Genomic DNA, 23,405 nt, shown 5'->3' with positions numbered 1-23,405 from the left:
TATCAAATCTTAAATATATCCATACCCTTTAATACAGAAACGATACTTCTAGAAATGTATCCTTAAAAATCTTACACTAAGGTACTTCTGTTTGCAAAAATGAAAACAAAAATCAGCCCTCACAACAGGGACTGATGAAATAAATAGCGGATCATCCAATGTGAGGCTATGCAGACAGGGAAATCTTGCTTCAAGAGTATTCTGATCTGGGAAACTGCTCAAAACAACGGTAAGTGGAGAAATAGGACATAGAACTATACAGGATTCCATTTTCGGTGAAAAAGAAAAGACAAACGTTTTCTCTGCATGATGAGATTACTGGTGGGGTACTTTTCCTTTTTGTACTTCCTGAAAAACATGTATTCAAGATACAGTAAAAGGAAATGGTGTCCCAAAGTTAACTCCACACAAAGTTCGACATAAACCAACATGTAATTCCCGGTTTCCTTGTAAAAGAAAGCGAGCGTGGCACGTAAGGATTCGGTTTTGCAAAAGGTGGGCAGACTGTATAGGCTATGATTGACAGCTCAAAACTCCTTCTAATTTCCTTTTGGTTGCTTCCCCAGGAAGATACGACCATGACAGACATCGTTGACCGACATGAGGGATCCCCCCTCGATCACTGGGCCCTCAATTGAGCACTCCTAGTATTCATGTTGAATACTGGTTTTATCTGGACACAAATACGCTTTGGACTTTCCCTTTATCTGGCTCCCAACTTAGTTTTTAATAATTAAGGTCTTACAGTTCAGGCATAGAATTCTCCTGTTGATGTATTCTTAAAAATACCTGTTCAGGGCTTAACCATTGCCCCCTAGTGGGAAAGCCCTCAAATAACTTGTTGCTGTTCACACACTAGAGTGTAACTGTAGCTAGAATATTAAAAGAAACAAGTACTGTCTTTGCCCTTTATGCCAGTTTATTTCTTTGCCAGGTTTCTCCTTTTGGAGGAATCTTGTAGTGCCTTCAGTATGATAGGTTCTGTGCTAAAGAGGAACTTTTCGTATGTATTAACTTTAATCCCATAGGGTGGGCATTTCTTTGTTTTTATGTTTATTTAAGGTGGCCATTTCTTAATGCTTACACAGAGGTAAGTCACAGCGCTAATACCATTATGCAATAAAATGTCAAGGAGACAAAAAATTTATCATTATGCTTAAAAAAGTATCTTCAGCAGTTGAGAACATCCCAAGACCTTGCAAATTCACTAATCATTTGATACTACTACTGAAGAGTTAAAAATGTTTTGGCCTCATATGCATTTTTACAAAATGAAGCAGGGTCAGGTTCTAAGGTTTTGGGGGAAGAGATGTGTAAAAAACCTTTTTAGCCATGGTTAACACGCACACAAACACACACACAAACACAGCTTACCAACCAACTGAATAAAGAAGATACCCCATATAGTAGTGCTCTCAAATACTAAATAAATTGACTTGGTTCTCGATTACCTAGCATTCACCTTTTTTCTCTTTTCTTGGCTTGGTTTTGTTCTTCCAGAAGTGTACAGTACTACCTCCACTTGAATGTATATGTGATTAAAAAAAAAAAATGCTGAAAGTGTTCCCTAAGAAGGTAATGATTTATATTCCACTAAAAATACTTCTCAGTACTGTTTAGGTTTCACATATAAATTTTCCAAGACTAAAAACCTATTACTTGAAATAAATCATGTTACACACCGGAAGAACCTGTTTTCATATTTCTCATTTTCTTTAGGAATATCTGTAACCAGAATCCTTCTCACACTGAAGGTTTAAAAAGATCCTCACTTAAAAAAAAATAAAATAAAAAAGACCCTCACAATTTGAAAGGAAAAAAACCCCTGCATGAACGTATTTATTCCGAAAGACTAAGAGCTTCACAGAAGAAAGCTTAATATCCAGTAGTTAGTTGTTATATAAACTTGTGTTTACATAGTTAGAGATTTATAAAATAACTATTGCCCAGCCACTAAATAAAGATCAAAGGAGATTAACAGTTTTTTTCCTACTGTAATTAAAGAAAAAAAAAAAAAAGGTTAAGACAGAAGGGACAGGGTATGAATGTAGGTGTCAAGAGAATAGAATACAAGCAATTTGACAAGACTAAGTTTATTCTAAGCAAAATTTTTATTAATAAAAAGATTAACCATGACCATATGAGATGAGTGGCTGGGCTTAGAATTTGCTACATCAAATAAATTAAAAATTGATACTTGAGAATATCATTACAATTTATAATAGCATTCCTTTATAGAGGCATTTTTAATTTTAGCAATGTTTCTCTTTAACATAAAAAACTAACCCTTAGTGTCATGGGTGAGAATCATTACAGCTACTGCTGAAACCAAAGAGAATTTCCAAGAGCTGTTTGGCGGTATTATCTCAAGACCTACACCCAAACTTTAGGGAAACAATCTTCCAAAAAGATCTGGAACACTGCCTGATCAGAGACGAGTATCAGTGTTTGATACTGTGGCAGGAGAATATCCCACTCCAAGTCAAGTGTGAAGAATAAATAACACAAATTAAGAATGCACCCAACACCCCCAAAATAAGTTAGTAAAAGTGCCATTACTTTAAGAATTATCAGACATATCATGTGTTTAAGTACAAATTCAAATTTGTTAAGTCCAAAAGATACAGTAATTTTATTACATAAAATTTCTGTATGCTAAAAATGTTAACTTACAAGAACATAATATTTGTATACGTGTAGAGGGAATTACGGTTCAATTGTCTAATCATTTTTCATTGATGAGAATAGAACAGTAGGTAGTGGACATAGAAGAAGCACTCAGAGTCCTCGAAACTTCAAGGTTGTCTATTACTGCTCAGCCAAAACACACTAACCATTCTCTAATAATATAAATGCCTACTCGATTTATATTTTTAAAAATAAAGTCCATTTGTTTCTCCATTAAAGCTTCTGCAAGACTGACAAAGGTACATTCTACCTATTAAAAATAGGAGTACTCTTCATCTTTGGATAGGGAAATGTAATCATATATAGATTACTAAAATTTTTCTTTGAGGCAGCTATTGGGAGTCCATGAAGCACTTTTTGAACACTGTACCTTTAAAGTTTGTCTTTAATATTAATACTTTGGAAAACCAAAAATAGAGGAAAAACATCTATGGCAAAGTACATTTCATTCAGATTTGAAAGCAGTAAAATACAAAAAAAATAGTGCAGTGTCAATTTTATCTCTGTAAATCACTTGATAGTTTTGTTTTATAATTGAATGACAAAAAAAAGTTTTAACCTGTTAAAAAAGTTTAAGTCTTTGACTTTAGTAAGGCAAAAATGAAATTAAGCACTGTAAAAAGACTTTAAAAATGAAGTTCTACAAATTTGGTTCCCATTTACAACAATTTCATTAACAGATGAGTTAAGTGTAGATACAATGTATCCAATACTCTTATAACCACAGTAAAAAAAAAAGAAAATCTCTAGCAATTTATAGATTGTGAAATCCTTAGTAATACCAGTATATATTCAAAACACGTTCATACAGAACCAAGACCTCTCCTTCTCCATGTAAAAGAACACTTGTTAAAGATAATTAACAAAAATACCAATTAAACAATGGAAACTCATTTCATTTCACTGCGCCCAAAAGTATGACACAAAATATTAGCTTGAAGAGGTAGATTAAAAAGAAAAAAGAAAACCAGATTCTCCATTCTTTGTCACTTTTATTCAGTAGTAGTATTTTTTTCCTTATTTTCGGTGCCAGACACGGCAAGGAGTGATTACAGCCAACTGTTGTTAAAACATTTGTTCGCAACATATACCCCCTTTACCACTGACCCCAAACTGACTCATTTCGTGTGCTTTCGTTCGTTCTTTTTTTTTAATATACCACCACCAAGACTGGGTGGAGGGGGCAAGGGTAAAAGAGATGAAGGGGAAGAGTCCAGGAGGCCAGAAGAGGAGGAATGCTACAAGCCACAGTAAGAATGAGCTGTATTTAATTTAAAAAAGGGGGAGGGGTGTACCCCACAAATGATACAGTAATGAGGATACACAATTAAATCCCATAAGCATGACTGAAGGCTTTCACTGTGTTTGACGTCATCACAATGGAAGGCATAAAAAGTGGAGTAAATCAATGTTGATACAGTCCAATCTAGTCCATTAGGCAAGATGGTGCAAGAAGTCATTTAAATTAAAAGTGCCCTACCCTTACCTACATGGCTAGCAGACATGGAGAACACCACAGTGATGAATCCACAGAGATTTCTCCATGTAGCTATAAAAAATGTGTTGTCGAATGGCACATTGTCAAACACTGGAAAGGGGCGCCACAATGGACCTCTCTCTTTTTTAGGTACGAATGCTAGATTCAACTATCTCAACTAAGCAGGAAGTGGGCTCTTCTGCTGGGAATGCCAACCCTAATTCACTTTGTCTTGAAATATATACAGATTGTTTGTAGTAGCTACAGCAATGATATTTTCCTTGGGGTGCCAGGCTGTATGAAGAATTTTCTTGTTGAAGTCTAGGCTGTCAACACTGATTTCATCTTTCTTTCGCTTGCCACTTGCACAGACTTTGCGTGGCTTCAGAACCGTGCGAGGTTTGTTGTTTTCCCGTGACGCTTCTAGGGTTATGTCTCGCTTTGTGTTCCTGTCAAACATTCTGAAGAAATTATTGTAAGATCCGGTCATGACAACACTGCAAAAGTAAACAGAGGACGCAGTCAAATAAGTGAGCAAAAGTTAATTTCCTGCAAAACGATTCAGTGATGAAACCTAGCCTATTACCGCACAGGAAATAGCTACTTCAAGCTGATCTGGATTTAAGGAGAGGCTTGCTGACACCAACCCAGGGACCAATTATTCAAATAAACTAGTACTAGTCTGGTACTAGTTAGTGGTAGTTAACTTGGATTTCTAGTAACTAGGAGATTTCTAGTCTCCTTTTCATGACTACCAAAGCTATCACCAAAGTTGAAAGTATTCTCAAGAATAGCTTCTTAGTAGTAGTACTAAAATAACCTCTGCTGAATATATTTTTGCAACTGCAGGCTTTGTGATTAACTAAATCTGTAGGTAGCTTCTTCAAATACCAACCAACTGTGGGATCACAGGTTCTAAAACCCTTCAAAATTCACGGTAAATAGCTGTTCATAAGAAACCAATGCTTTACTTTGTGATTTAAATTATAAACTATAGAATTTGTTCCTAGGATGTTGTCTGGTTGGGATAATGCTATCTCATGAATGCTTATAAGAAATCTCCTTCTGGGACGCCTGGGTAGCTCAGTAGGTTAAGCGCCTGCCTTCAGCTCAGGTCATGATCCCAGGCTCCTGGGATCAAGCCCCACATCGGGCTCTCTGCTCAGCGGGGAGCCTGCTTCTCCCTCTGCCTGCAGCTTCCCCTGCTTGTGTGTGCTCTCTCTCTCTCCCCCCCTCCGACAAACGAATAAAAAAAATTAAAAAAAAAATCTTCTGAGAATATTAAGAGAGTAGGATATAAATTTTTTAACAGGAAATCATTTTACCTATAACATTAAATACATTTTAAGCACTTTTTGGGGGGACAAATATTTTTAATAGTATCCATCTAAAGGGTTGCCAAATTTTAACCCTACCCAGGGTAGCTCTGTCAGTTCAACTTTCCATCCGTCACTGCTCAACATTTGCTAAGTTTTAAGTACCCAATAAGCAAAACCTCACAAGTTTGAAACTGTTAATTTAGAAAGGGTCTGGTGCTATTATTACTTACCATGTTCTTCCCACATGGTTTAAATAATTATTGTAAATAAGATTATAGAATATCAAGGAACTGTTTAAAGTAATACTTGGAAACAACTGACTATTTACAAGTATCAAAGATATAGGTCATATATGAAATACAAATGATTACCATCTATTCAGTAATGTCAATTCCTCCAAAGGACACTTGACAACATTTTAATCAAACTCAAATTGGTGCATGTGCCTGAGGGTAATAAAACTGTATTTCTTTTAAAATGATTTTATGTAGTTTGGACTGGCATCCCCGTATTATTTGAATTTGTGAGGTTTCAATAATTAGGACACCTAGGTCTATGGCTATTTGTAAGTTTTAAAAGGTTTTCATAGGTCAGCATTTCTGTGTACCTGCCCAAAATGTATAACCTGAATCAAATTATGAGGAAACATTAGATAACACTCAAATTAAGAAACCTCCTATGAAATCATTGGCCTGTTTTTCAAAATGCCAGGCGCAGAAGACAAGGAAAGCATGAACTACCGTTCCAGATTAAAGGAGAACAAGATAGGACAACTAAATGTTACATATACTTTGGGACTGGATATTCGACTGGATTTTCTTCTTTGCTAGGAAGGACATGGCTGAGAGGGCTGGTGAAATTTTAATGGGCTCCAATGGGAACTGTTCTGCTTTAGATGACTGCCCTGTCATAATATAGGAGAGACTCTTATCTTTTAAGAAATGCTCATTAAAGAGTTTAAGGGCAATGGGGCACCATGTTTGGAGTTTACTCCCAATTGGTTAACAAATAAAGTATGTGTGTCTATTTGTGTCTTTATAGAGACAGATATAAAGGAAAAGACTGGCACAGCAAACAGTAACAGGAGAACCTGAGTATGGGCTAAATAAGACTGTGTCACTCTTACAAATTTTCCCCCAGTTTGAAATTATTTCAAAACAAGTTTTCAAAAGGTAAAGGAAATCAAGAATTTCTTTTTGATAATGGAACATAACTTAAAACTGCCAACAAGGTTTCAACAACGTGAGGAAGAGCTGGTGTAGCAGTGCATCAGATCCTAGTGTATCAGTATCTTCTTTCTCTGTCTGCAAATTTCTCCTTTCTCTTCTTCCCTTTCCTTCTTCCTTCTTGATGCTTTAGTGTTAAGTAGTGGCATTCAAAAGCAAAGCTTGCTTGTTCTGAGTCTAGGCTTACTGTGACCAGCCTATTACTGGGTATCATGTTAGATTCAGATAAAAGTTAATATTAAAAATCACACCAAAGATAAATGATCCAAGTTCTAGCATCCTCTGTTTAACACAGAACACCGTGATACTTGAATGTTATTAAGCTTCACTGATTGAACTACTGTTAAATAAAAAGTACCTCTTCATGACCTTGAAGGCAAGTTTAAATAATTCCAACATTGTTTTCTTCTATTTTCTGTTCTATTGGAACACAATAAATGGTAAATAAATACTGATGAGAAAAACTGGAAGATTAAGACTTATTTGTCCTTGGAAATAATGGTACACATTTTCACCATATAGTAAAAACAAATCATACACCGTGGCAAAATTGTGGATTATAAAACCCTAATTACTCATGGTAATATGGTTAAATTACATACGGTAATTACCACTTCTATATTAATGTGATATCTGGAAAAACTGGTGTTTAACATTCCAAATGAAATATCCACTGCCTAAATATTTCTCAAAAGTTTCCTAAATGAACCACCAAACTGAAATTTCACCATTTTAATTGCTGGCATGCCAAAAATGTCATTGATCTGGTTCAAAAAAGGGAAATATTTAAAGATATTTAAATCATAATTTAAGATATCTAGATTTTTTGGTGTATTTTCATAGTTACTAGTGAAACACAATGTTTAATTTTTATCTGCTATTATTACTCCAAGATTATTGAATTTATTTCAAGTGAACGGGGGCAGAGAATGAAGTGAGGATTTGTAATTTATGTCAATCATACCAGGAGAAGTGAAATAGCACATTTCTTTCCTCTAATAAAAGGCACATTTGAATGAGAAGTTCAAATTAAAATCAATTACCTGTCAGATCCATTCCAACAACATTCAAATTTGTCAAATATGCAGTCATTTTCATACAGTGAACAAAGTTTACTTCTGAGGTATTCATGAACCTGGGTTTTAAATATAAATATATTATTACAGATATACTTATTTTCACCTGAGGATCTGCTAAGTGATATTACGAAAATATTTAAACAATTCATTTTTTTAAAAAGGAATATACAGACACAATACTCTGTAATCTTACTAAAACTCAACTCTCTGAGCAACAAACAATAAAGGCATTTTATCCTTTTCACAAACAAATGAGGTCCCTTCTATGAACACACATTTTCCTACTGTAGGACAGAGAAAATACCCTTTGGGGCATGACACATGAACTCCTTATAAGCTGGACTAAAATATTTAGACTAAAATACATTTGAAAATGGTACAGATAGAGAATAATTAAAGACTATTATAGCAGTAGTCGAATATGTTTTTTTTTTTTTTTTTTTTTTAGTAGTTGAGTATGTTAACACTTGGTTTTTTCAGTCCATTAATTGCCGATAGAAAAATACTCAATATTATGTTTTACTTCCTTTTTAAATACCATTCTCTGGGCATAAATAATGGAAGCCTACATTATCATTAAAGTGCCTATGCTATGCACAGCATGGCTGTGCCCTGATTTGGTATTATAACTGACCCTTGAGCAGCACGAGGATTAGGGGTGCTAATCCCCCTGCAGTCAAAAATGCGCATATAGGGGCCCCTGGGTGGCAGAGTCAGTTACACCATCCCACTCTTGGTTTTGGCTAAGTTTGTGATTTCAGGGTCACGAGATCGAGCCCCATGTCAAGCTCCATGCTCAGGGTGGAGTCTGCTTCAGATTCTCTCCCCCTTTCCCTCTGCCCCCCCCCCAGCTCGTGTTCTTGCCCTCTCTCAAATAAATATATCTCAAAAAAATAATCCACATATAACTTGACTCCCCAAAACTTAACTACTAATAGTCTACTGTTGTCTGGGGAAGCCTTACTGATAACATAAAGTTAACATGTATTTTGTGTATGTAATATGTATTATATACTGTAGTCTATAATAAAGTAGGCTAGAGGAAAGAAAATGTTATTCAGAAAATCACAAGGAAAATACATTTGCAGTACTCTATTCTTTTTATAGAACAAAATATCCATGTATAAAGTGGACCCACGCAGTTCAAACTATGCTCTTCAAAGATCAATTGTAAATAATCAACGTATGCATCACTGAAAAAATTGTATCACTTGATACTCCTCACAGAATATCAAAATCTAATGAAAATATACCTGTTTTTTGAAGTAGAATTCACTAGTATTTCACAAAGGGATAAGCCAAAAAATAAATAAATCTGGTATTTAAAAGGCATTCTAAGAAATAATGCATTTCAATATCAACACTGTTAAATTACAAAGCAGGAAAGGTCCAATACCAAATCAGGGGGGTTGTCTTGATCTACTATCTGTTGTTACTTAAAGAGAGCCTTAAAAAAGAATTAATGATAGAAAAGAGTAGGTACCTTCTAAATGCTTAGAATTCTCTATTCTTTATGAAACAACCTAAAGTCTTTTTAAGTGTCCATTTTAACTTTTAAGTATAACGGAATGATTCAGGCCGTATCTATGTAACATTAAGTACAAATCTGTTAACACTGAGGAACGGTAACTCAGGTAGGGTCAGGATAGGAGGCAAAAAATTATTAAGATCAAAATACCCTTTAGTCACACATAGCTCAGCAAGATGCTTATATTAAACTCAACAGCTGAATCTGTATATATTGAATATAAAATGTGACTACTCCGAATCACTAATCTAATTCAGCATAAGCAGAAAAACGGCAAGTTAAGTTAATGATAACAATTTGGCAAAGTTTTAGAATGCACATACAAGGGATTCTCACCAAACAATTTTAAGAGTATGAAGTTAAGATTCAAATCAATTATTCTCAATGGCAACCAGGAGTGGTGGTGGTGGTGAGAAACACCAGGAGACAGATCACAGTCTTGGAAGTTACACAAATGTAATTTGAAAACAAAGCAGTATGTATCTCTTTGCTTTTGTTTCAACATAGCATTTATTTTAAATTTTCAAATACCATTAAGGAAGAGTCTTAAGTAGTTTACGTTTGTCAAAGAGGATTAAAAGGTTTGAGAAACATCATTCTAATTTTATGGAAAACACACAACATAAGGAAGGTACCATTTGTAAATTCTGTATTCTTAAAAACAGTGTTTAAGTGTTTTCTACACTGTAGTCTAGGGCTTACCCCAAGTTTCTGCTTGCCCCCCACCATGTCCCCAGCTGTGCATGTCTTTATTCTCTTCTCCAGAAGAAAGGGATAGGGGATCAATGGTAGTGGCTGGCTGACAAAAAGAGAACCCAGAACTAACATCCTACAATAGACAGCCAAACACCTAAAGCCGTCCGCTGGGCTTTCAAGCCCTTCTCCTTTAGCCTAAGACAACAGTTATCAGCCAAAAGGCAAAATGCCAGTCTATGGGCACGCCAAAGTTAAGCTCTAGTTCAACTACTCCTGCGCATACTCCAACCAGGACATCTCCACTAGGACTGGCCATTCTTCCCAATCCTCTTCCCCACCTAGACCTTATTACAGTACTCTTCCCTCCTCACTTTAAATGTAGACAGTGGTGCGGAAAAAAGTTGTCAATAATGAACCAAACTGGTAGCAAAATCACACTTTAACTGAATAGACAACACAACCTATAAAAGTATATATAAAATTAACATATGGAAAAGCAACATACTCATGGATCTCTGAAGGAAAAAGCCTAAGGGGTCAACCATGCTGCATTGGGATTAACACATAGTACAAAATCCTTCTCTATAAAGACTTAGAAGTAAATAGGGTATATGCTAATTGAAAGAAAAAACTGCAAATACCTGGTATGTTTCCACAGGCCTGTTTTCCATATTTAAGTCCCAAATTTTGACTGACAAATAGTCTCTAGTCATCATATATCGACCACTATGGCTGAATTTTACATCAGAAATAGAGGAGATGATTTCAGAAAAAAAAGACCTGTTACTGGGATCTTCAGGTTCTTCAAACACTAAAAACAAGCAAAAAAAAAAAAAAAAAAAAAGGCAATTTGTGTAAAATTCTGGCTTGGACAAAGCACTTGCTGAGACAACCATTCACAAACTTCCTAAGAGTAAGCTACAGATGACAGGCTAGTGCAGAACCGAAAAAACATCTCTCTGACTATAAGAACATAACCTCCCCTAAAGTTTCTTAAGGGGAATGACTTAACATTGACATTGAAGATACAAAAGTATATACACTCCCAGGGTCCTAGAGCTGATTTAGCAGAACCAGCAACAGCCAGGACTTCGGACTTCAAAGTGCACCAGGTCTGTAGGTTCTGCAGATACGTCCATGACTTTGCCTGTACTGTCACCGCAAGGGAACACACCATCCAAATTTATACCAGATTTTATTTTTTTTTAGTGGCCAGATAAAACTGTTTTGGTAACAGGCATGTACCAATTTTCATGAGTTTTAAAAACACTCAACAACATGAAGACAATAATGCAACCCCTTAATTTTTTAACCCAGTGCTTTTAAACTTTTTTTTAAACCAAGGAAATCTCTTCTCAGAAAAGTATTCCTAGAAAGCTCAAAACAGAAAGCAACAAGAGAGAGCAGGAGGAAAGGAGAAAAGGGAGGGAAGGAGGATAGGAAAAAAAAACAACACTCTACTTGAAAAAAGAGCTGGAGAGCCCAGCCCCAAGTTCCCCCAAAATAACATTCCATTTAAAAATATATCCACTGGGACATCGACAGACATGCTCCCAAGAGAGCCTTTTATGTTCTTCCAGTAGAATAACCTACAATGCCTCATGTGGAGTCAGACAGCTTACCAAAGGGTACAGGAGGCCCTGGGCACACAGGTTTTCAGACTTGTAAACCCATGCAAACGTAGTCACCACGTCTGATGCTAGTTTTCAAAAAAACAGAAAATGTTATCATTTGAAAAAAAAGACCATACACTTACGTTTAGAATGCCTATCACAGAGGGCAGAGGCCCGCATGTCACATAACCGAATAGTTCCTTTACTGCTGCTGTATACAAACGTGTTGCAGCTGTTTGGATGGAATTCTGCTGCCGTAATCACCTCTGTTAGCTCTTCCATATTGGCAGGTTTGATATCCACAATATCTGGATAGCATTTTATTAAGGAATTTCCACTTAGAAAAAAGGGCAAATATAGTTTTATATTTCTCAAATATAGAATTCATTCATAAACTTAAGCACAAGTATTAATTCCGAATTGCATTCTACTCCTTATAGGAGTATAAATCCCAGAGGGATCAAAACTGCTAGAGATTGGGAAAAAATCTTAGAAGAAACCATGTTAGACTGTAGATGGGCCTCTTTTTCTGAGTATGATACAAATCCCAGAATATTATTAGTGTACATTCTAAACAAAACAAGGGTAAAAAACTTCAAGGGGGCAAAAAGGGGAACCTGTTTGCACCACAAAGAAGTTGATTCATTTAATATAAAAAAAGGTGCTTTAAAAACAAACAAAAAAACCAGTAAGAATATATATATATCCAATGAAAAAACTAGAAAAGAACAAAAAGAAATATAAATGGTTGGTAAATAGGACTTTTCACTAACTAGACTGGTAATGGTGGAGGGAAACAGGCTCTTTCATATGCTATGGGTAGAATATGAATTATAGTAGTGTGAATTTTTCAAATGATGTCTATTTAAAAATACATACAACATTAACACTAGCAGCAATAACTGCAAACATTTATCAAAACCTTTTAAAAAGATACTTGAAACATATAAATATATTTATAAACAATCTAGGATGTTTATATATATACATGTATGTTTTTATATATATACACACACACACATATATACTATATGTATATAGTATATTGTGTTTGTCAGGTATGTCTGTATCACACACTTGTACATGTACAGAAAAATCTCAGAAGGATAATACAGACAATGAAAGTGGCATCTGGAGAATATTTCTACTGACTTCATACCACCATGCATCATGACTTGTATGAATTTCTTTTGCCAACCTTACTAAGAATATTTTTATAATTACATTTTTAATAAATAATACTCCACAAATTTGTTTTGTAAAAAACTCAACCATTAAAAAAAATCTGTTCATAGGCACATACTGTACCTACACTCATGGTGTAGGGTGTACTTAATATACATAGTATTACAGCAAAGTATTTAGTATTAAGTACTAAACTTACTATAATAGTACTTAAAATTCCAAGAATCCTGTTTTTAAATCAATACATTATGCTCTTTATCAAAGAACTTCACCCACTGTTTAATCACTTAAACACAAAGAAAAAGTGGTATAAAGTAAGAAGCTACTTTCAAAGAGAAGAAATAAAAATACCCGAAGGAGAGATGGAAAATAAATCTAGTATGGGCACAACATGCCTTCTTTACCAAACACCAAAAAAAGAAACCAAATGGATACTAAAACTCCTGTCTGTAATCTCCAGATGCCAAAGATTAATCCGTAAATCGTCTGCAGATAAATATGTTTCATAATCACTATTAATAGAAATTGAGTTGATGTGATATGTATGAGCATTGGCAAATATTCTTCGTGGACTGGCCTCAACCATTAGGTCCATGGGCCTAAAGACTGGCACCTGTCAATAAGACACATGAAAAACGGTCATTACAAAATGCTCACTATTTACAACGGCACTTAAGGTTCAGTTCTTTATCCTAGTTTTTGAGGGAACACTATAATATTGCACAGCTTTAGCTTTATAAAGCAACTGATGTTGATCCTTAAAGTGTTGAAATGAGAAAAAAATAAATTATTTGGTTAATTTACCTTCTTTTATAGATAGCAATACTATGAGAATTTGCTTTGCTTTCTAGTTCCAATCTTTTGCTGGAGACTCGCAAAGCTCAATGTTTCTGGTTTGAACTGGCTAAGAAGGAAATCAGCCCAGAGCATCTAATTCTTGGTATTTCTTAGCTGCAACTAGGATATCTGGTCCACTTCTACCTACTTCTTTATCTCCAAAGTAAATTAATCTTGATACGTATAAGAGCTGACATTCAAACCATGAGGGCAAAAGAGAGTGCGGCATTGTATAAAACAGTGTTGCACTGGGTCCTGGGTCAGCCCCTGGCACAGAGAGACCTCTATGTGGGACACGGTTACTTAAAACGGGAGTTTCTAATGTCCTATCTGGTTATAAAATTGTTCGGGGGGGGGGCAGATTATAGTTAATGCTATTCAAGTTCTGCTCAGGGTCTAGACTATCTAATATGAATACAGAACACTATCAGAATTACGATCATTTTTTCTTAAGTACTTACTCGTAGTGTAGTGACTGTGGTAGGATCTCTGTACCTTCCATCTTCCTCTTTCAAGTTATACCCTTCTGGTCTTTTGTCCCTTTCACTGATTTTCCATAATTTTATTGTTTTATCTGGAGAGAAAAATGAAAAAAGTCCTCAAAAAAAGAATAATACTAAGAGGAGTTTAAGGCACATTCAAACAAGCTATTTCGTACTTCACCTAAAAGGGTCCCAAGAATAAACTCTCTTATGTGACTTAATAAAAAACAAATTTCCCATTACCTGGAGAATAAAAACACATATACACAGAAATCACAAATTTATACATTAATGGCACTCAAAGTACCATTTTTTAAAAAGATTTTAATTTATTTGACAGAGAGAGAGAGAGCACGCGTGTGCAAGCAGGCGGAGCGGCAGGCAGAGGGAGAGGCAGAGAAACTGACATGGGGCTTGATCCCAGGACCCTGGGCAGAAGGGTCCTGAAGGCAGATGCTTAACAGACTGAGCCACCTAGGCGCCCCTCAAAATTAAAATCACGTCACAGCCAGGTTCTTGTCCTTTAAAAATAATTAAAATAATTAAAGCTGGAGAGGGGAAAAGGTGTGTGTGTGTGTCTGTGTGTGTGTGTGTGTGTAAGCACCCACGTATGTAAACACAAACACATACATATATATACTTAATATTTTTAAAAAGAGAACAAATACAGCCTATTATTTAGAATAAAAATGATAAAGGATTATCTATCTCCCTTGGTCCCACACTTCCTAGCAGATCCTACCAAAGACTCCACAAATTCCTTCATAGACTGGATGCCTCTGTTTAAATCTATCTTTCCCTGTTGTATTAGGGATTCAAGTCAAGTTGGTCAGGGTCTGAAAAAAAAAAATGACCAATTAAAAGCTATGTCCCCAAGTTCTTTAAGACAAAATTTCTAGGTTATCAAGAATATATTAAATAGTATTTTTTAAATGTTTTTAATAGTATTTTTTAAAGAAATGCTTATTTTGGAGTAAATTTAGACTTACAGTAAAGTTACAAAGACAGTCCAAAGTGTTTCCATTATACCCTTCACCCAATTCTTCTAATGTCAACATCTTATGCAACCATGGTATATTTGTTAAAACTAAGAAATTAACATTGTACATTACTACTAACTAACTCCAGACTTTACTGAGAATCCACCAGGTTTTCTACTAACATCCCCTTCTGTTCCAGGATCCAACAACACTGTATTTAGTTGTCAAGTTTCCCTAGTCTCTCTGACTTTAACAATTTCTCAGACTTTTCTTAGTTTTCATCATCCTGACAGTTCCTGAGAAGCAGCAGTGAGGTATTGTAGAATGTCTCGACTGGGTATGTCTGTTTTCTCATGATCAGACTGGGATCACTGGGTTTTAGAAAGAATACCAGAGGTGAAGTGAAGGTATAACATGGTATCAACATGACTTTTCCACTGGTGATGAAAGCTCTGTTCACTTGGTGAAGGCGGTATCTGCCAGGTTTCTCCACTGCAGTTATTAATTTCCCCCTTGCCATACTCTAGTCTTTGGAAATGAATCTCTAAAGTCCAGTCCACACTTAAAGGAAAAATTAAGTTACAGTCCCTATAAAGGAGAAGCATCCCTCCATATATTTGAAATTCTCTAAGAAGCATCTCCACTCCCTGCTTATTTGTTTATTTAAATCATTACAGACTCATGCATGTTTATTTAATACTTATGTTATAATCTTCAAATTGCATTCATATAAAAGTATCGCATTCTTAATGGTCCTTTCATAAGCCAATGGGTACTATTTTAAAAAACAGTGCATAGAGGCACTTTCTAAAATGCTGTCACCCTTTCTAGGGACTCCTCTAGGCCTGCCAACCTCTCTCTGCCTGGTGGTGAAGGGGGTGCTAGCCAACCCTGTGGATACCCTTTGCAAGGATGAAGTGTAAGCAGAAAAAAATTGCTAACTTTACTAACTTGTAATCTATTACTTTATCTAAACCCTAGTTAATCTTGTTTAGAGTTATCTTACAGTTAAATCATATGTGTTTTCTATGTGCTATGTCTAGGTAAAGATTTATATATTTTAGGATATTCTACTTGTCCCCAAATGTAATGAGTCAAGCCTAAACTCTTAATTTTGGGAGTAATTATCATCTAAAAATAAGGATGAAGTTTCCCCTAGCCCAATCCCCATTAACTGTCTTTATGGCCTGTCCAAATTCATCATCCTTACCAAAGATCCAGATAAAGAAATCACAATGTACTTATCAAACTTTTCAAATAAGATGTAATTAGTTTATGGTTCCTAATAGTGTTTTAAGAAGAAAATTATTATTTTTTTATATCACGAAAAACTGGGTAAACAGATTTTTAAGACATATTACACTTTAAAACACATTTTCTAAGTGATAAAATTTGTCACTTAAGAGGTTAAAAAAATTTGGTTAAGCGTCTGCCTTTGGCTCAGGTCATGATCCCAGGGTCCTGGGACTGAGTCCCACATCAGGCTCCTTGCTCAGCGGGGAGCCTGCTTCTCCCTCTGCCCCTGCCCCCTGCCTGTGTGCTCTCAAATAAATAAAATCTTAAAAAAAAAAAAAAAAAAGAGGTTTAAAAAAATTTAGTAACATAAACACAGGATAGAAAAGTACTATACAATTTCTGTGCAATGCTTGGGAACAAGGCAGGTCAGAAATAAAATATTTTAATAAGTGTAACAAATTTTTAAAAAAAATCAAAATTCTTAAGCTCTGTAGTAGTGACTTTTTTAACTGTAGATTTTGGCCTACTGGAGGTATGTGACAATAACCAAACTCCATAGAACTGCATGCAAAATTATGGAAATATATGTATTTTTCTATAAGGGGATTATTAGATTCCTCAAAGAAATGTGTCATTTCTAAAAGGTTAAGAACCACTGCTCTATGGTGTCTCCCTATACTGTCAATACTAACAAGTAAAGTGCGCCTGGATGGCTCAGTCGGTTAAGGGTCCGCCTGTGAATCAGGTCATGATGCCAGGGTCCTGAGATCAGGCCCTGAGTCAGGCTCCCTGCTCAGCAGGGAGTCTGCTTCTCCCTCTCCTTCAACCCCTCTCCCCTGCTCATGCACGCTCGCTCTCACTCTCTCTCTCTCTCTCAAATAAATAAAACCTTAAAAAAAAAAAAAAGTACTAACAAGTAAAGAGGGTTCCAGAAGTCCAAAAGTCCCAGTGCTCCTTTCACTATAAAAAGAAGACTGGGACAGGGAAGACCTTGCTACCAAGTTTCCTTTGTGGGAATGCAGCTTTATTATTAAAGATTCTTATAAACAAGCTGTTAAAACACAAGGCATTTACTAGTGAACTTTGTATTACTCATCTATTCAAGACCCACAGTCAACAGGTTAGAGGTGGACATTTCTGCAATGCGGAAGAGTTGAGGAGAACTCAAAGAAAGCAAAAGGAGATGAACAAGAAAGAACAGTAACCAGAAGAAACATTAAATGAACTAAAGTTGTAAGATGAGCACTATGAAGTTATTTAAGTAAAACCAATTTGGGAAACACTGGACAGTTTATGATGACCATGGAAAGCCAATGCAAAGACAAAAGTAAGATTACTTTTGGTCAATCAAAGGTGGTATGTTTAGTCCTATTCTCCACCAATCTCCTACAGGATTTGAGTGGAAAGGCCTGTTACATGTAGGGGAGGAGGTATTATTGTGCTCAATCTCACAGAGACAACTATACCAAATAATACAAAATTATTACTTAGTTTTAAAAGATGTTGACATTCTCCCATGATTATTTTCTCTCTTTTTAAACAATAAAGCTTTCCAGATATAGCTTAAGTTTTAGCCCTTCCGTCCTTTTCCCATTCCACCACATCCAGACATAGCAGTCTGTAAAATCCCCACACGTGTTTTATCCTTCCAAAGTGGGCTCTATTTTTTAGCACAAAAAAAGTACCACAGCCCCAAATAATTGTATTTTATTTAGTATTCATTAATGGTAACAACAACAAAAGACAGAAGCCCTTTAAAATAATTTGTACTATTAATCAAGGACTTAAAATTTACATGGTAAACCTATTTGGGTGACACTGTTGTTTCCGTCTACAGAAAAATACTACATAGAGTCACATACCCGAGACCCAACCACTGGAATTCCCAGTGGTCTCTCCCTCCACTGAGCCTTTGTAGAGTTTACTGTCTAGAAAGGCTCATCTGGTTAAACACTGCCTTGCTTATTTCAAACCACAGAGAGCACATGTAAACCTGCATGGAAGACACATGTGGGTATCAATGGAGAAGTGAAAGGTAATTAAGATTTAATCCATAAATGAACTGAAATGGGATTTGTTTCCGAACAACACGGAGAAGGAGGGGAAGCGGAAGTACCTGAAAAAACAACTGGCTATGAACTGAGAACTGCTGAAGCTGGGTGATAGGTACGTAGGGCTCCCTTATCCTAGTTCTGCCTTTATTTTAAACATTTCCCTTTATAAAAAGAAAAGTAACTTATCCCATACGAAGTGAACTGCCAAAATTATTAAGAACAAATATCCCAATACATGAATTATGTATGTCCCAACACACTTACTTGGGGCATTTATTTCCAAAAGTAGAAACCATATAAATGATAGAATTATATTATGATTTGATGTGAAAGAGCAGTATGTGAAGTGCTATTTGAAATAGCTCAGTTTACCATATAAATTAAAACTGAACCAAGATTAGAACCCAACATCTGACATGAATAAACACAGTTCCTCCATCTATAATGCTCTAAGTCATAAGCTTTAAATCATTTATTTTTCTTTTAATAAGGAGAAGAGAGGTGAATGCAGTTGATGTGAAAAGAGGGGGGTAGAGGGTTTTGGTGGGCTGGCTGGGGAGAGTTCTGACAATCAGAAAAACGGGCACCTAAGAGAAGCAAACATGTATGGTGTCAGCTAGTGACACTCTTTTATGGAATGCATTTCTAAGAATTTGATAGAGTGGGTGATGAGGCCTAAATGGGATGAAAGGGGCACTTGACATTTTCCACCATGTCACCCCAGAAGTCTCCTGAGTTTACAATCAGCAAATGGTAAAGAATGGTAAGGTCTAGGTACTAAAATCTGATTTCATTAATAGTGCCTTATACCAGCCTCAAGAAAGTTCTAATTTAAATTTTTTACAGACTATGGCTAACCAGAACCTGGAAGTCCCCCTCACTCTAATGGTTCTCTTCAGACCCAAGCCCGAGGATAAACCAAGTCACAACAATCCATATGAAAAAAATTTAGAAGAACAAAAAAGAGGGTGCGTGTGTGGCTCAGGTCATGATCCCAGGGTCCTGGAACTGAGTCCTGCATCAGGCTCCCTGCTCCACAGGGAGCCTGCTTCTTCCTCTCCCTGTCTCTCATGAATAAATGAATAAAATCTTTAAAAAAAAAAAAAAAAAAGAAAGAAAAGAAATGTTCTTAAACTTGTCATAAAGCACTTTAAATTCTGGTAGTCATTACACAATTCTCTTATTTGGTAACTTCTCCTGAGCAGACAAAACAGTATAAGAAGAAATCTTCTCCCACCCATGAGGCTTGTTGGGAAGAAGGCAGAATGTCGACTCCAGTTTGTGTCTTTACTGAACAAAGGATCAAGTAGAAAGAGTGCTCCCCGAGAAAGTATCCTGGAATGGAGACCATCCTTCGATGGAGTATTTTGTATTTACAGTTTGAGATACTCTTTGGAGAGTTTAGGCACACTTTAACATTTATGAGAACTTACTACGCATACTAGAAATTATCACATTTACTACCCATAACAATATTATTACATAGATATTACCATCTCCAGTTTGCCAATGAGGAAAATTTGACTCAAGTGTTATAAACTGCTCAAGGCTACTAAGCCAAGAAGTGGGACAAGCGGTACCTGATCTAAATCCAATGGTAAGGTCCTTTTTTGGTTCACTACAGACTGTGTATGTACCAAAAGAAAACTGACACCTGAGGACCTTTTTCGTGGAATTTAAAAACTAAAAGAGAATAAAAAAGGGAACACACAAAAAAATTTACACATTCTCTATGGGAAAGACATATTTCCAAGTGTCTATTTGTAGAAATCTCTGAACACCTATTCCTCTTTGCAAAGGGGTAAGTATCCTACAGGATATATATAGATAGTGGGCATATAAAAGGAAAAAAATTTCACACTTACCATTGGTAGACAATAAAAACTGAGCAGCATTTTTCTGTGGTAACCACCTAATTTTGTTGATCTTTTCTTCTATTTCTAAACTTTTCAAGTAGTCAAACTCTGGTTCATGGCTCTGAAAGGTGCTGTAAACATTATATTCTCCTCTGCTATGAGACTGGATTTTGTTCTAAAATGGAAACAAAAATATTTGGACCATTGTTGAGAAATATTTCAAAAAACATGCGATCAATTCCAACAGACCTTGCAAAATTCTGGTTAATCACTTGCATCTTAAATACAATTATATTGTTTTTTATATTTAAGGCCTTCAAGGAATAAATAAAACAGCTCCCCCCAAAGAAGGGAAAATCTAAATAAAGCCCAATAACAATTAAGCCCAATTCAACAGGAAAAGTGACATTAAAATATGGATCAATTTGATTACTAATTTACCATTATATAATGGTAAAGGACTACTGGTAAAAAAAAAAAAAAATCCAAGCATCCTTAATGAGAGAGCTCATCTAAAAAGGCAAGATTAAATAAAATTAAAAATAAAAAGGGAAGATTAAATAAGACAAGCTTGTCAGAAGCAGCTGGCCGCGGCTCACTTTCTTTCTCTGCCCACTTTAGGGTCAATCTTCAATCAGTTATTTAATATGATGTATTGGGGCGCCTGGGTGGCTTAGTCGTTAAGCGTCTGCCTTTGGCTCAAGTCATGATCCCAGAGTTCTGGGATCGAGCCCCGCATAGGGCTCCCTGCTCAACGGGAAGCCTGCTTCTTCCTCTCCCACTCCCCCTGCCTGTGTTCCCTCTCTTGCTGTCTCTCTGTCAAATAAATAAATAAAATATTTTAAAAATAATAATATATGTATTGTCCTCCTCCTCCTTTCTCATGCCTGTCTCTAGGTCATTTCACTGCTGAAAAACTCTGATTTAAGAGCTCTCACCAACGTTATGGCATCATCTGACCACAACTTCCCACCCCAAGACCACTGTTACAGAGCTCTGTTACTCATTAAAGTCCACATTCAGCATTACCCAGCAAACATCATCCCACAAACCCATCAACAATTGCCTCCCCTCCTTAAGTTAGCCTTCTTATGAGCCTAGCACAAACTGATGATTTATTTCAGTATCAGTGTGAGTGAATATAGTTTAAACTATTGGATAGAGACTACTTGTGAACTTCTTCAGTTAACACTGATACCTTCAAAAAAGTGTGAATTACAACCATGAAAGAATTTCATCTTTTAAACCTATTATCACATAATTGAAAACCTTTCCATCAAAAACATTAAAAGTCTAGTTCAAAGAAGAACCTATGGGAAAATAGTTTATAAAGGAAAGATATTACTGATAGTCAACTATTTTATTTAATTTTTTAAATTTTTTAAATTATTGTTAGATAGTCAACTATTTTAAAGTAAAAGTGAATTTATCAAATGAAATGTTTAAGATTACCTGATTATAAGAATGGCTCATTAGTAATTGTTCTCCATATGGAAAGAAAACCTTATTGAATCATCATCTTAAAAGCATGTTTTGGGTTGTTTTTTTCCAGTAGCTTGACTATCTGGATTGTCACTCATGGTTCAGTTACATTTGAACCCTCTGACAGCAATATCAATTATTATTGAGTGAGTCTGTCAATATGAAGAATGCAGGGCATACCACAAAACATAATCCACACTGGGAATTAGTATCCTGGTCTCATTACCATACTTTCACACCAAACCAAATAACCCTATCTTTAAATATGTATATGCTAATATTGCTTTAAGAAGAAATTACATAGGGCGCCTGGGTGGCTCAGTTGGTTAAGCGACTGCCTTCGGCTCAGGTCATGATCCTGGAGTCCCTGGATCGAGTCCTGCATCGGGCTCCCTGCTCGGCAGGGAGTCTGTTTCTCCCTCTGACCCTCCCCCCTCTCATGTGCTCTCTCTCATTCTCTCTCAAATAAATAAATAAAATCTATAAAAAAAAAGAAGAAGAAGAAGAAGAAGAAATTACATAAACCTTCTATGGAAAATTACTGTTTTAAAAGGTTTGTCAGGTAGATGTTGGTGAGGATGCAGAGAAAGGGGAACCCGCCTACACTGTTGGGAATGCAAGCTGGTGCAGCCACTCTGGAAAACAGTATGAGGTTCCTTAAAAAGTTGAAAATAGAGCTACCCTACAACCCAGCAATTGCACTACTGGGTATTTACCCCAAAGATACAAATGTAGTGATCCAAAAAGGCACTTGCACCCCAATGTTTATAGCAGCAATGTCCACAAGAGCCAAACTATGGAAGATGTCCATCGACAGATGAATGGATAAAGATGTGGTGTGTGTGCGTGTGCGCGCGCGCACACGCACACACAGAATATTATGCAGCCATCAAAAATTGGAGTCTTGCCATTTGCAATGACATGGATGGAACTAGAGGGTATTCTGCTAAGCGACGTAAGTTGATCAGAGAAAGACAATTATCTTATGATCTCACTGATACGTGGAATTTGAGAAACAAGGCAGAGGATCATAGCAGAAGAGAGGAAAAAATGAAACAAGACGAAACCGGAGAGGGAGACAAACCATAAGAGACTCTTAATCATAGGTCTGAAACAAACTGAGGGTTGCTGGAGTGGTGGAGGGTGTGAGGGATGGGGTGGCTGGGTGATGGGATACTGGGGAAGGTATGTGCTGTGGTGAGCACTGTGAATTGTGTAAGACTGTTGAATCACAGACCTGTACCCCTGAAACAAATAATACATTATATGTTAATAAATACTTTCTTAACCAATCTATTTATATAATATCTATACATTTAAATATTTATATATTTAAAAATAAATAAAATAAATTTAGAAGTGCTTTATCCTCAACACATGTAATAGTGCCTGGCATATAACAGGCATTCAATAAAAATTTTCTAAATGACCAAAAAGAATAAAGGGTGGTGCTGGTATGGTAAAGGAGGTTGGAATTAACCTGGTAATTAAGAGTATGGTGCAGAAATCAGAAGAAATGGGTTAGAGGTACACATAGTAAGACAAAATGATCTTGAAAACAAACTCTTAGTTAAAAAAAGTAGGAAACAGAATGAGAGGTGAGATATAGTGTTTTTCCTGTACGCTGAAAACACAGTACACAAAACGAAATTACACATTTCAACAAA

General features: G+C 36.0%; 1 protein-coding gene across 3 annotated transcripts in view; it reads right to left on the bottom strand.

Moving 5' to 3' along the window:
• Positions 1 to 3,660: 3,660 nt before the first annotated feature.
• The window catches only part of PPP2R2A (protein phosphatase 2 regulatory subunit Balpha), an 84,806-nt gene continuing 65,061 nt past the window's right edge, over positions 3,661 to 23,405 (bottom strand). For all 3 annotated transcript variants that reach the window (XM_021698888.1, XM_021698889.1, XM_044912845.1), the window contains exons 4-10: positions 20,266 to 20,431; positions 14,110 to 14,222; positions 13,247 to 13,424; positions 11,770 to 11,934; positions 10,655 to 10,824; positions 7,754 to 7,845; positions 3,661 to 4,662 (exon numbers count right to left, since the gene is read on the bottom strand). In XM_021698888.1, coding sequence (XP_021554563.1) covers positions 4,383 to 4,662; positions 7,754 to 7,845; positions 10,655 to 10,824; positions 11,770 to 11,934; positions 13,247 to 13,424; positions 14,110 to 14,222; positions 20,266 to 20,431 — 1,164 coding nt within the window. In that variant the 3' untranslated portion in view covers positions 3,661 to 4,382. The remainder of the gene's footprint in view (positions 4,663 to 7,753; positions 7,846 to 10,654; positions 10,825 to 11,769; positions 11,935 to 13,246; positions 13,425 to 14,109; positions 14,223 to 20,265; positions 20,432 to 23,405) is intronic.

The sequence above is a fragment of the Neomonachus schauinslandi genome, chromosome 2 (assembly GCF_002201575.2).
Source record: "Neomonachus schauinslandi chromosome 2, ASM220157v2, whole genome shotgun sequence".
NCBI classification, from domain to species: domain Eukaryota; kingdom Metazoa; phylum Chordata; class Mammalia; order Carnivora; family Phocidae; genus Neomonachus; species Neomonachus schauinslandi.
Note: the sequence above shows the minus strand (reverse complement) of the source record. Positions and strands in the feature narration are given on the sequence as shown.